Source organism: Pinus tabuliformis, chromosome 4_2 (genome assembly GCF_031772625.1).
Source record: "Pinus tabuliformis cultivar Carrire ecotype Pingquan chromosome 4_2, CPIR1, whole genome shotgun sequence".
In the NCBI taxonomy this organism is placed as follows: Eukaryota; Viridiplantae; Streptophyta; class Pinopsida; order Pinales; family Pinaceae; genus Pinus; species Pinus tabuliformis.
Window position 1 is genome coordinate 90,517,048 of NC_142304.1, and position 15,035 is coordinate 90,532,082.

The 15,035-nt window shown below is 37.7% G+C and overlaps 1 protein-coding gene across 1 annotated transcript in view; it reads left to right on the forward strand.

The window, feature by feature from the left end:
• LOC149168400 (uncharacterized) overlaps positions 1-12,835 on the forward strand; it is a 362,722-nt gene extending 349,887 nt beyond the window's left edge. Inside the window, exons 18-26 of the mRNA XM_089428261.1 lie at positions 9,941-10,099; positions 10,183-10,286; positions 10,397-10,572; positions 10,975-11,167; positions 11,303-11,402; positions 11,508-11,676; positions 11,807-11,889; positions 12,006-12,082; positions 12,210-12,835. Of these exons, the coding sequence (XP_089284387.1) occupies positions 9,941-10,099; positions 10,183-10,286; positions 10,397-10,572; positions 10,975-11,167; positions 11,303-11,402; positions 11,508-11,676; positions 11,807-11,889; positions 12,006-12,082; positions 12,210-12,381 (1,233 nt within the window). The 3' untranslated portion in view covers positions 12,382-12,835. The remainder of the gene's footprint in view (positions 1-9,940; positions 10,100-10,182; positions 10,287-10,396; positions 10,573-10,974; positions 11,168-11,302; positions 11,403-11,507; positions 11,677-11,806; positions 11,890-12,005; positions 12,083-12,209) is intronic.
• Positions 12,836-15,035: the final 2,200 nt, after the last annotated feature.

Sequence of the window (15,035 nt, forward strand, 5' to 3'; positions counted from 1 at the left end):
CAAAAAGCAAGATGACAGATGATTTGAAGTCTGAAGTGGATGATGAGTTGGCAAACGATTCATGATTCGCAGGCGATCTGGAAGCAAACGGAATTAACGACCATTCAAAAATGATTCAAAGAATCTGACACCCAGTTCGTTGGGAAACAGGTGGCCACCTCCCTACGAGGTGTTACCTAGTGATGATGACGCAGAGCAAAGGAATTCGAACGGACAGAGGTAAGGAAACCAGAAGGCCGGGAAGCGGAAATGAGCAGTCAATGAACAGGCTGGCTTTAAAGCCATGAACTGACAGACAACATAGGGAGGCACACACAAAGACGCAAGAAGCTAATAGCAAAGAACATAGAGTAAAACCCGAGCTGACCTGAAAGCAGCATCGAGCCAGAGAGAGCCAGAGAGAGTCAGAGAGTCTGTGTACTCCATTGAAGGCTTGAGAGGTTCAAGCAAGCTCCTCGGCATAGGGCTATCATACTAGTGTGATCCTCATAGGTCGAGTTTCGGTAAGGAGAGTCTGTGCACTCTATTCCTACTGACTTCATTCTGTTTAAGTGAGTCTCGAATCGAGCTCACTGTTGTAAAACCTTTGCTTGAAAACATAATAGAGAGGCCACCACTAAAAGGATGGACTAGGAGACGTAGCATAGGAGCATTGGGTGAACTCTTTATTAAACTTGTTTTGTTTACATGTTTGATTGTTATGTTTTCTCTGATTGCCTCAGTGTTTATGTATTCTAGTAATCTTATCAATCCTTTGCATAAGTAACTTAGGCACATCCATGCACATGAGTTTGTAATACCTTTAATTCTTTGTTCTGGATAAATTCCAGATCAAGTGGTATCGGAGCCCTAGGTTACTAAGGTTAGACAAGCTTGTGCTGAATTTTGTTGTTGAATGCTAACTAGGTCAAAAGCTTAAACTAGGAGAAGGAGAATTGGCTGAAACTAACCCAGAAATTGGAAGAGTCTATTCTAAGAGGGAAATGTCAGAAGAAAATCCCTTGGAATCAGACCCCCAGTTCATGGATAGTTTTATGACCCTGAGATCCATGGTGGAGGAAATGTATAGGGACTTTAAGAAACATAGAGATGAAGATTCATCAAGCTCCAAACAAGACAAAGGAGTAGAAGAATCTCTCCTCCATGACCACTCTAAAGGTAAAGGGAAAGAAGAAAAATTTCTCACGCCTCCCTAATAGCCCTGAAAATAAAAAGAAGACATCTTGATTAAATTAGATGTTAAATTTGATTTACCAATATATGATGGAGAGTTGAATGCAGAGAAGCTGGATAATTGGATTAGACAGATTGATGTTTATTGCAAAGTGCAGAGCATTGACTCAGACAACAGTAAGATTCAGCTGGTCAGCCTACGCCTTGGAGGCACTGCCTTGGTATGGTGGGAAGGTAGGACACAAGTTGACATGAAGAAACATGGTAAGATTCTTTCTGTCTGGAGTGAATTTGTTTCTGCAATTAAAAAGCAATTCTATCCACTAGGCTACATGCAGCAAGATGAGCTGGCAAACTCTTCGACAATTAAAAAAGCAAAGTGTACAAGGTTACACCCAAGAATTTAGGAAAAGAGCTTTGATTCTAGGAATTTCTTTAGACTCACCTGAGACTCTGTTGAAGTATATAGGTGGTCTACATAGCTACATGAGGCACACTATCCTCATGTTTAATCCTGCTAGCATAGATGAGGTATCGTTCAGGCTACACATCTAGAAGCTAGAGGTAAGAATGGGAACCCAGAAGTTGGGGGATTATCCCAACCCACTGCAAGAAAAAATAAGGAGAAAAGAAAACAAAAATGGAAAGTGAGGAAGACAAACACTGTACAGAAAAGCAAGTCTTCATGCACTCACTGTAAGAAGGATGGGCATGACGATGAAGACTGTTGGATTCTGCATCCAGAGCTAAAACCTAACAAGTTTGAGGGCAAGAAGAAGAAAACTGCTGTAGCTATTCAAAAGGATTTGGGGTCAGACTCAGGAGATGAAGCAACAATCGCAGCGACAGGTATAAAAGGTAAAATTTTTGAAGCATCTACTAGTAATTTTGCACAATCTACTGATAATGAAAAAAATGAGAGAAACAAACATGAACTTTTTCATATTCGAGTTATTTCCAATCATCAAAAGATTGATACTTTGTTTGATAGTGGCTCACAAATAAATTTAATTTCTGAAGCAATTGTAAAGAAGTTGGGATTACTGACCACACCTTACAAGAAACCATATCCATTAGGTTGGCTATGTGATAAAGCAAAGCTACAAGTGACTAGACAATGTAAACTTAAGTTTTCTTTTGGGTTAGCATTTGTAGATGAGGTTGAGTTAGATATAGTTCCTTTGGATATATGTGGAATTGCTTTAAGAAGTCCTTACTTGTAAGATAGAAAAACTATTTTCTATAGAGCTAAGAACAAGTATCTACTCGTTAAAAATGGAATAGAATATATTGTAAGAGCTCATAAGCTCAAGAATAATTATACTCTCATAAACTCAGGGTAGATGAAACGAATTGTAAATTCATGCAAACAATTTTTATTGATGGTTGTAAAGGAAAAGAAACCTGATAAAACCAATGTATTTGAGGTCTGTGATGCTAAACAGTAAGCTGATTTAGAAAAAGTTGTTTCAGAATATGATATATTATTTCAAGAACCCTAAAGTCTGCCACCCAAAAAGGAAATAGTGCATGATATTAATTTGCATCAAGATGCTCCATTGCCTAACATCGGAATGTATAGGTTGTCCGCTTTAGAGAATGCAGAAATCAAGAAACAGGTACATGAGCTGCTCGAGAAGGGGTTCATCAGACCTAGCACATCACCATGTGGGTCTCCAATTGTTTTGGTGAAAAGGAAAGATGGCTCATGGAGAATGTGCATTGATTACCGAGCATTGAATAAGATAACGATCAAAAATCGTTATTCCCTTCCTCGCATAGATGATTTATTAGATCAGTTGAAAGAAGCTATTTATTTTTCCAAGTTAGACTTGCATATTGGCTATCATCAGGTCAGAGTTGCAGAGCAAGATGCATGGAAGACTGCTTTCAAAATAAAGCAGGGATTGTATGAGTGGCTAGTTATGCCTTTTGGCTTAACTAATGCTCTTGCTATTTTCATGAGAGTAATGAATGATGTACTCAGACCTTTTCTTGATGATTTTGTTATTGTATATCTGGATGACATTCTTATATTTAGCAAAATGTGGGAAGAACATTTAAAACATGTTAAGCAGACACTAGATGTTTTGAAAAGAGGAAAACTTTATGTTAAACTCTCAAAATGTGAATTTGGCAAAACATCTTTGAATTATTTGGGACATATAGTAGGGGGTGGTGAATTGAAGATAGATCCCTCTAAGGTTGCAGTCATTTTAAACTAGCCTAAACCAAATCTGCTATAGAAGTTAGAAGCTTCTTAGGAGCAGCACAATATTGGAGAAAATTTATTTCTAACTTTTCGTTGATTGCAACTCCCTTACATGCTTTAACAAGATTGAACAAGGTGTCTTAGTGGGGAGGCAAACAACAGAAAGCCTTCGACACCTTGAAGTAAAAGATTAGTACGACACCAATATTGCCAGATCTTCAAAGACCTTTTGAGATTGAAATAGATGCCAGTGACTATGGCAAAGAGACAGTTATACACACTGATCATCAACGACTTCAATATCTACACTCCTAAACTAAGTTGCAACAATCAAGATACTATAGATGGATGGCTTTTCTACAACAGTTTCATTTAGTCATCAGATATAAAAATGGCATACACAATAAAGTTGCAGATATGTTATCTAGACTAATTATAAATGCATCTACTATACTTAAGCATAATTCAGTATTGCATGAGAGCTACATTGAACAATATGCTCAAGATATAGATTTTAAAGAGGTATATGCAATTTTAAGTCAAGACAAATGAGTAGAAGAATTGGATTATCATATTAAGGACCAACTCTTGTATCATTTTGGGAAGCTATGCATTCCACAAACTGAAAGAATAAAGATAATTCGAGAAGCACACACTTCTCTAATATCAGGTCACTTTGGTGTAAGTAAAATAGTTGCACAACTACAAAGATTTTGTTATTGGTCAAAAATGAATGAGACAGTTTCTAGATATGTAAGAGGGTGTACCATGTGTGCTAAAAACAAGCCTAGTAATAGAAAACTAGGCTTGTACACTCCACTACCAGTTTTTTCTCATCCTTGGGAAAGTGTTTCCATGGACTTTGTTGGAGGACTGCCTAAATCTAGGAAAGGTCATGAATATTTATATGTTGTTGTGGATAGGTTCAACAAAATGTGTATTTTAATACCTTGTAACAAACAGATTACAACTGAACAAACTGCAAAGTTGTTTCAGCATGTATGGGTTCATTTTGGATTACCCACTTCCATAATATCTGACCGAGATACCCGATTTGTTGGGAAATTTTGGTCAAGTTTGTGGGAAATGATGGACACTAGGCTGAAGTAGAGCACAACTTTTCATCCGCAAATAGATGGCCAAACAAAAGTGGTCAATAGGACAGTGATCCAGTTGCTCAGAGGCTATTGCAGGAAACATCCCAAACTTTGGGATGAAAATTTATGTTGTGTAGCGTGCTTACAACTGAGTTAAACATTCTTCTACACAGAGATCTCCTTTCGAGCCTTGTTTTGGTTTCACACCAAGGTCTCCCTTGGATTTTGTCTTTGGTAAAAACATAGTAGTTGATGGACGCAATGATTTGGACAAGGCAACCAGGTTCATTAAACAAATCCAAGAGATTCACCGGGCAGTACAGGAACAGCTGGAAAAGAGCCAAGCCAAGTACAAGGCAAGGCATGACAAGCATCAGATGGAGCATAGTTTCCAAGTTGGTGATCAAGTCTGGCTGTATATCAGCAAAGACAGAATGCAAGGTGAAGGTAAGAAGCTGAAGCCAATAAGGTATGGACCTTTCAAGATACTTGAGAAAATTGGTGAGAATGATTTTCGCCTTGATCTACCAGCTTACATGCACATCTACTCAGTTGTTAATGCAGACAACTTGAGACTATTTGAACCTTCATTAATTGAAGATCCCGAAGAGCAGAGTCAATTGCCTTCTATTGATGATCTGTTACCTGAATATCTTAATGAGTTGCAGGAAGATACAGTTCTGGACAGGAAGGTAAGAACTACATGCAGAGGGGATGTTGAATACCTCAAGATCGGACTCAAAGGTTCAAAGCTAAGTAGTGCAAAATGGATAGAAATTGAGCAAGCGAGGAAGCAATACCCTCACTTGATTGATGCTTGAAAGAAAACCAACTTTTGGTGGTCCAAATTTTTTTTCAGTGGGAAGGTCGTGATCCGAATCGGATCCTGAAAACTCTCTAAGTTTTCATGATTGTTTCAAATTATGCTAAAAGATTCAAGTCCTAGAAAAGATCAAAGCTATCAGAAGGAATCCTCGTAACAGTTGCAATTGTGGCCAGAGCGGAGCAACGAGGACCCTCGGTCGAGTGCGTAGACCATTTGCCCATGGTAATGTGCACTAGCGCAAACTGGCAAAACTGGAGGCCAAATCAAGAAACGGGGGTGGTTTCTGATACGCGATTATAGCAAGGCGTCCCCCTCAGTGAAGGAAAGCCCGAAATGCCCGGACCTGAAATTGCTATAAAATTTGGAAAAGTAACGCATTTGGTTTCGTAGCGCGGGATTCCACAAATTGGCAGGATATCGGAAGGCCTCAAGGTGGTAAGTAGTTTTGACTGAGTCCCGCCCGATGCCATACATCGAGCGACACGCGTCCAGCGGATGAGAGAGAAAACCGCCCGCATCGGACGGGTAAACACTGTGCGACTTGTTCGCCCGATATGAAGGACGACCGTAGGATCTGGGGGGCCCAGATCAATTGCGGAGATGCGTCCCGATGATTGACCGGATTTGACAAGTCAAAAAGCAAGATGACAGGGGATTTGAAGTCTGACGTGGATGATGAGTTGGCAAATGATTCATGATTTGCGGGCGATCATGAAGCAAACAGAATTAACAGCCATTCAAAAATGATTCATCTGACACCCAGTTCGTTGGGAAACAGGTGGCCACCTCCCTGCGAGGCGTTACCCAGTGATAATGACACAGAGCAGAGGAATTCAAACAGACAGAGGTAAGGAAACCAGAAGGCCGGGAAGCAGAAACGAGCAGTGAAAGAACAAGCTGGCTTTAAAGCCATGAACTGACAGACAACACAAAGAGGCACACACAGAGATGCAAGAAGCTAATAGCAGAGAACAAAGAGTAGAAGCCGAGCTGACCTGAAGGCAGCATCGAGCCAGACAGAGCCAGAGAGAGTCAGAGAGTCTGTGTACTCCATTGAAGGCTTGAGAGTTTCAAGCAAGCTCCTCGGCATAGGCCTGTCATACTACTGTGACCCTCATAGGTCGAGTTCTAGTAAGGAGAGTCTGTGCACTCTATTCCTACTGACATCATTCTGTTTAAGTGAGTCTTGAATCGAGTTCACTGTTGTAAAAACTCTGCTTGAAAACATAATAGAGAGGCCACCACGGAAAGGCTGGATCAGGAGACGTAGCCCAGGAGCATTGGGTGAACTCCTTATTAAACTTGTTTTGTTTACATGTTTGATTGTTATGTTTTATCTGATTGCCTCAGTGTCTATGTACTCTAGCAATATTATCGATCCGTTGCATAAGTAACATAGGCACATCCATGCACATGAGTTTGTAATACCTTTAATTCTTTGTCTTGGATAAATTCCAGATCAATGGAGAACCTCCAACTATGTAGTGAAAGACTTGAATTGTGACAACAATGAAGTTGACGAAGAGTCAATGGCCAAAGGCCGTATCAAACTGACTCCATGCAGTGGTGGAGCAGCTAGAGGGTCGAACAATTTTGATACTAATGTAACGAACAAAGTTCATATACGTAGGAGAATGTTCAAAACACTTCAAAGATGAAGACTTCCATTATGGAAGAAAATATATATTGAATATTATATAAAATAATTGATATGAGATGATTACAAACGAGGGTGAGGGCCTGTTTATATACCTAGGCAGGTACCTCTTCACAATGGTCATGTCCTTAGAGACATGCCTTTTCAATACTAATTACTATTTAATTAATCATTAATTATGAGTATTATTGCTTACATTAATTTTAATATATATATATATATATATATATATATATATATATCATGACACTTTGTATAAAAGTTTGTGTAGTTCCCCTCAGCAATAGATTACAACCTCTCCTTGGCAGTTCAATCCGCAAACCAGTGACCATACAACCAACAATGTACACTTAGAAGCTTGTGCCAAGTCGTGGTCGATGAGTTAGAACCTCTATGGAGATGAGATTTGATCTTCTCTTGCAGCCAAGTCGTGGTCCACTCAAGCACTGTGTCTTTGCCCTCTTTACCCACAAAGTTGCGCTCCTTTAGTTCAAATTTGGCTTGGACCTCCACTTGTGCAAAGTGATATATAGAAACTACAATATTAGAGGCAAAAATCAACTGATGATACCTCTTCCAGCTCAATACCTCTTGCGAATCTTCTACTCTATGAAAACACAATGGTGAAATCTAAGTGATTTCACTCTTTGAACCAACTAGGGTGTCTAGTTTCGACGTTGAAGTTAGCAATGAAGGCTAGAGTTTCCAAACCCTAAGTTTCTCTCCAAAAACTCTCCAAGAGCTCTTTTCTCAAAATGCAAGTGAAAGAATGAGGACAAAATTCTTACTTCTTTTTTTTTTTTTTTTTTTTATAATTGAGTGACCACTTTTGCCGCAATTTTACCCTTTTAATATTTTATTAAGTTGCTTTAGGAGACTTTAACTTTATAAAATTGAAGTGATTTTCCTAGGTGAATCATGTTCCTTAATTATAATTTCCCCTCCTTGGCCCATGGGAACTTATTAGGATAGCGAAACACATCTTATTTCTCCTGATTGGTCGGAGACATTACATTTAGCCATTGGTGAGCATTTCAGCAAAATTTCAGCAAGGAGAAGGTAGCTAGTCTTCAACAGGACAAACGACTAGTTAGCAGCAAAGACAGGAGCAGCCAGACAACCCGATAGCTAAGTCACATGACGTGAGGACACGAGACACGGAGGACACGTAAATACGAGTATTCAATACGAAACACAGCGACCTAGAAACAGGACACGGGGGACACGTTATACATATATATATATATATATATATATATATATACCAAAATATAGTTTTTTATCCATATTAAATTGCAGGTTGCAACTTATCTAATCAAATTAAAATATAATTACGTCTCAAAGTTCATAGTTCACTTAAAAAAAAAATAGAATCAAAATTTACTATTTAGAAATTAGAATGTGATATGCTTGGTCTTGATTCTTGAATATTCAATGTTCATTGTTCATGTACAACTTACAAGCACATAAGAAAATAACTAAAGTCTAATCCTATTGATTTCCTCTGCCTCTCTTACGAGAAAATGCCACAACTTTCCCTTTCCCTCTAGATGTAGATGCTGGTGCTGGTGGAGTTGGCAGTGGAGTTTGCTATGCTCTAGAAGCTAAAGAACTAGAAGTAGGAGTTATAGGAGGTAGACCACGTCCTCTACTGGTGGCAAGGGTAGCCCGGGCAGGTGGTGTCACCTGGAAACATTACAATCTCCCAATCCTAAAATCCTGAAAAACTGATAAGTCTGTTGCATTTTGAATGAAATCTAAAATTCTACTTTCTCCATATGAAATCCAATGAGGCCGGAACCACTCTCAAACATCCTGAGTCATTTCATGGTAATTCTCCTTAATCTTCATTTTCATCCTTTTACTTTAAGAATTTAACATTACCATGAATAGCATATCAATACTAGGGCCTGGACTTGATCATTAAGCTGCCCCACTCAAAAGTTATTTGTTTCTTTCAAAAAAAATTGCAGCTTATGCCGGCAACGTTTTCTATCAATGGATTACGTGTTTTCCAGATGCAGGACACGACGAAAACTGGCGAATACGTTTTACATTTTACAAGACACGGTGAAAAACGTTTTCAACACGTTTTAGGGCTGTTTTTGTGTCCGACACGTAAAATACGGGACACGGTAGCTTGGAGGACGTGTCCTGTGACTTAGCCCGATAGGCAGTCTTTACCCAATAGAATATGCCTAGACATAGAGCATGATGTAAGGCTGTAAAAAGATGATGAAATGAATTGATTGGTTGAGATCGAGTGATGTAATGAGCAAATTGATCCTAGGTGTGGACCAAGGTCGATGTTCATTGTAATCTGGTTGTATATTTGGTAATGAATATAAAAGAGCAGTGAAGCTCAATGGTTGGTTGGTTTTCCCGGTTAGGGGTTTCCAAAGTAAAAATTTCTCTGTACGGTGCATATCTGTATGTGTTTTCCATTGTTAATTTCTGGTTTATTGCTCCCTGTAAAAGTATAGGAATCACAGGGTCTGATTTAAATCTGTGAAAGCAATTCATATCAGAGCTTGGTTAAAAGCGCTGCTCAGTCTGAGCAACTATAGAGAATTTATAATAAAAGAACATTCTATTGCTGGGCAAAACTTAATCACATCACTACTCTTTTAGACAGACAAAAACTAAATGTGAAGGTCTTTTATAGCTGTAGGTCTCTGAATGGAGGCTTATGTTAGTAGAGTTAATTTGAGATATATCTTCCGGATCCAATTTTAGCAATTTCCTCACATTTCTTTTGAGTTTTAAATTTCAATATTCTTCTTAAACGATTTTTTGATCTTTTCCTGCTTTACCTTTTGAATGTTTGTTTAGTCTGTAATTTTGATCTTTGGTTGAGATACTAACACATAGATAAACTTTGATCTGGTGCAATGAGCTTCAGGATAGGAGGTTTAGTCATTTAAGTTTGTTCTATCATTATTTTTGCCTCTTACAATGGATTGCGGTGTTTTCAGGATACACAGAATTACACGGTTGCACGGGATTCATTTCTTTCTCACCTGGGTGCCACTTTATGGGGGTCAATGAAACACATTGTTGCACCTTCTAGTGCTGAAGGAGCATTTCATTATTATGAAAAGATATCATATCAGCTATTTTTCATCACTCAGGAGGTATATTGCTAGTTTGAGAAGAATTTTCATATATCAGTAAGAGTTTACACTGACTGACTTTGTCTTTACTCACACATCTGCAGAAAGTAAAACATATGGATTTGTTGCCGATAGAACTGAATACTGTCAGGCAGGGCCTAGTCTCCCTTATTGTACCTGGTCAGAAGGTTGAGTTTCATCCTCACATGTGAGTTTCTTTTCTCAATATACATCCCATTCAAGCCCTTATAAAATAATGCTGGGTTTACTCTGTCAGAATTGATTTGGATGTTTAGATTGATTCATTTTATTGGTCAGGCTGGCGCTTTCAGAAGATCCTGCTTTAGCAATGGCATTCTCGGTTGCACGACGTGCAGCCACTGTCCCAGTTTTACTTGTGAATGGAACATATAAAACATCTGTTCGAAGCTATCTTGATTCCTTTATTCTACAGCATCAGCTGCGAAGGCTAAGTGGAGGTGATTTGCTTAGAGGTGATTAACTAAGTTTGTAATAGAATCCATCCATTTGTATTTTCAGGGTAAAATGTAGCTTTTCACAGTTTGTCCAGAATAATCTGAACACTGTTGAGTTTCAATTTGGCTTGTTCATTGCTTTTTTCCTAGCCTCAGATGTGCTTTCTCTCTCAACGTTTGGGTTTGAAAAGCTGTTCATGTTTACTGTTCAGAAAAAATGTTGAAATGCTGTATCAAATACATATTTCTTGCTATAGAAGAATTTAAAAGTTTTCTACCTTTCCTTTTTGAATCCCTAGGGGGAATCTCTATCTACTTTTTCTTTCTAAGCATGTTGTAACACAAAATATGATTGTAACTTTGTGGATTTGGTGTATTCTGACAGTTCCTTAATATCATCTTTCTGTGTTGGTTCTTCAGGGGCACATTTTAAAAGTCGTTCTACTCTAGAAGTTCCGGTGTTCTGGTTTATACAAGAAGGAGATCCCCTTCTTATAGATAAACATTACCAAGCAAAGGCACTTCTGGATATGGTTATTGTTGTGCAGTCAAGTCAATCTGATTGGGAGAGCCATTTGCAATGTAATGGTCAATCGATATTATGGGATTTGAGGTAAGTCCTCAGGAAATCAAGTCCTGCCGTGCCCTGCCCTCTTGGCCTGGGTTGGCATAAGCTGGATATTTAAGTTTTATCTAGTTCCATTATTCTCAATGTGATATTTTATTGTCTTCTGTGATGTTATCACAGGAATCCTTTAAAAGCAGGGCTAGCAGCAGCTGCTGAACATCTAGCTGGCCTAGTGCCACTTCATTTGACTTATAGCCATGCTCATGAAAATGCAATCCAAGTATGATTTTGCTAATTGGATTTGTTGTGCTTGTTAGTTTGTCAGGGGGTGTTGGTGCTGTTAATTTGAGTTGTGCTCAAAATGCTGACAATTTTGTTTGAATAGGATTGGCTTTGGTCTTTCGGGTGCAATCCTTTTGCAAGCACCTCGTCAGGGTGGCAAACATCACTCTTTCAATCTGATACAATAGCACGGAATTACATTGTAACAAGTCTTGAAGAGTCAATTCAACTTGTGAATTCTGCCATTGATCTTTTGATCACGGAGCGGACTAGTATCCTTTTCTTATTTTAATAGCTGAAAAAGCATAGCAGCTGTTGCTTAGGGCTAATTCTTTTAATGTCATCACTAGCAAGTATCTCTATATATCGATTGAACAATTTGTTTAACCTAATCTGAGCTAGATGAACTTTCATTTAAGGTTTTCAAAGCTCAGGAGCACTCATTGGTTGTCAGTTACAATTCAGTTGTTAGCCTTTGGAGACAAGTAAGGGATATAATTTGTCATGTTTGGTGTTTTTCAGAATCATTATATCACCTTTATAAGGATTATGTACACTTCAAGATTTTACATACATGGGCCTTATCTCGATGTAATGACAGATTGCAGGAGCAGTGGGAGATATGCGTTATGGAGACTCAATGAGGTCACTTTCAATGCTTGAAGAGGCATCTCAACGGTACATTTCTTTAATTCGTAACTTGTAATTTGGCTGCCCCTTTTCAATTATTCACTGCTTTTCAGTTTAGTCAACTAGCTTATATGCCCATTGCTGTACTTATATTTATTGGTTCCACTGTAAACAGTTTTCTGGAGACAACAAATGCTACACTTGCTGCCTTGCACCCTATTCATTGTACACGTCAACGACAAGTGGAAGTACAATTTGATATATCAACTTTATTGGGGTTCATAGTTGTGGCAGCTATACTATTGTTCCTGTTGAGACCAAGACGCCCCAAACCAAAGATCAATTGAAGTAGGCTGTCTTCCATTTACTGCAAATGCACTGTACAATACAAAAGCAGAGTTGTTACTTCATGGCAGCCATTTATCATGCAGCCATGACTCTAGTTTTGCTCATTTAATGTCAAGCGTTTCAGTTACTTTTAATAACTTATTGCCGTTATTGAATGGAACGTGGAAGAACTACTGTGAGGAGCCTTTTGGTCAGCAGCAATATTTACAATTTTCAAAATAATTAAAGATCACAAAGAATATATGTATCGATGTCTCCAGAGTTGTCTTTTCCATGTCTTAGAGGATGTTTCAAATGCATAGTTATTATGGTATTCAACACTTACTCGGAATTTTGCAAATCCATGGCTAACATACTTCTGTTGTATGAGCAAATTGGAATTCATTGTGACAATCTCAGTAGTAAGTCTTTATGATGTTTCTAAAAGATATCAATTATTGTTTCTAATCACTATCCAGAAATGTTTTGGGGATGAGCAGATGGTCTCTCCTTTTTCTAATTGGAGTAAGCGGGAAAGAACTATGCCTCTGTGCATTTGCTAATAACAAATCTAGTTAATACCGAGAGTATATACTTGAGGAATCGACATATGTCACATTCTAGTGATCAGACTACACATTTAAAAGCACACTAAAGGTACTTACTGTAACGTAACACTTAAACTCGATGGTATCCTTAGAGGTTTGTGATCTTCATGTACCTTTATATTCAACTACCAATGTAAGACTCAACATTTTAAGTATCGGATTTACTTTGTGTTTCTGCCTTCTGACCATGGGATTTGTGAATTATCTGTAACCATGATTGCCTGTGTTTCAATTCTGGTCACAAATAATTTAAATTAACATATCTTCTAATCCTCATTGGTCTCGTCCTTACAATTTACACAAATTGGTCAATGCAGTTGTCAAAGACCACAAATATTTTTTATTATTATGCGTTCAATTCATGTTTTAGCAAATGGAAATATTTCCACTTATTAGTTACAATTTGGAATGAAGGAAAATTAAATTCTATGATTTATAACAGTAAAGCTCAACACAAGTTGGGCATTCTTTTCTTAATTCTTTGCAAGTATCTATTATCAACAGTATATAGTCAAATTTCATTAATGTATCCTAATCATTTTTACCATTTATGTTGTGCCCTTCCCTTTGTTAGGCAGGTATTTTAAAAATTTGAGTGTGTCATATCCTAACACCTTTTTTCATGGTGATAACTATCTTTAAATAATTAGGTCGAATGTTTATAACTTGGCCATATTAAAGCTTATTGTAGTTGATTTGTTAAACAATTTAAATTAGCTTATAGAGGTGTAATTCTATATTCACTGTTGCTGAACTCTGTAAAATATGCTAAAATAGAACCATGTAAACAGTTATATTGCAATTGTCCTACCATCATTTTTATTATTTTAATAGTGATGTTTACAGAATTGAATTCATTGTGTTACAAATCCCCTATATCTTTTATAGTGGAAAGAGACGAAGAATTGGAAAATTATATGAATATATTAAGTCATCGTGAATAGTTTTCACATCAACAATTGAGGCCTCGTCATATTCAAAAATCAATTTTTTTGTTTTCCACTATTTGCAAAAGTCGTCTTTTTCTCATTCGATTTCAAGTTTTTGGCTAGTCGTCATATTGACTCTTTTTGAAGTCGAAAACCCTTCAATATGTTTTTGGGTGGGGTTATTTTTGTCATGTAGGTGGCTTGGCCTTACTGTAAATAGAATCTTTCTTTTTTTTCAAAACCATCACTAGAGAATATTGTATTGATCATAATTTGTGCCTAAATAAGCATTAGTGCTCCAGAGATACATGAAAGGAAGTTTGTAGGTTGGCAGCTTTAGGCTGTTTAAAAAGCCTTACCTCAAGATAGAGTGTTAGTAAAATTGCATTTTAGTTAAAAGCTCAAGTTGTATAGATCTTATGGAAGACACCTAGAATAAGACAAGATGCTGTTGTTATTCTGACCTATAGAAGTATTGGATTGATATCCAAACCCTGAGAGAGAACAAGTTCTAGAATATAGATAAAAGGAATCAGAAAACTAATAGTTGAAATGGGAGATAGATTAGCATGAGCTCCAACGTGCGGTGATTCTTCAAATTGGCACTTGAGGCTACAGATTTCATCCTTTGCTCGTTGAAGTTTCTGCTGTTGTTCAATCAAGATTTCCATTGTTATATGTTATTGTGATGTCAGTTGGTTATATTGCAGTTGTAATTGCATGATAGAATCTTAGAGCTCCTTGAAATAAGAGGCATGGATACAAGATATTTTTTGTATGCCAATATTGATATTGGATGCCATCCTATCTGTCTACCCAATTTCAATCGTTCACCACTGAATCGCCAATGACCAAACATGCTAGGCTAAAAACTCTGTAATGATAAGCACCAAGGCCCAAGGTAGAAGTTGCAGAGGCTGACCAGTGGCTTCAAGCAAAATATCTAAAACACTGGAGTGTGGCCATGACTGATCATAGACGAAAATGACCACAAATGACACAAGGAGGAAATTGACCAACAAAATGTCAACCTCAAACCAGGAAAGGCCCACTATTTGATTGGGTCGAGGTAGAATTATGCCTAGGGTTGTTTTCATGCTTACTAAGACTAACTTACAAGCCAATTTATCACACTCA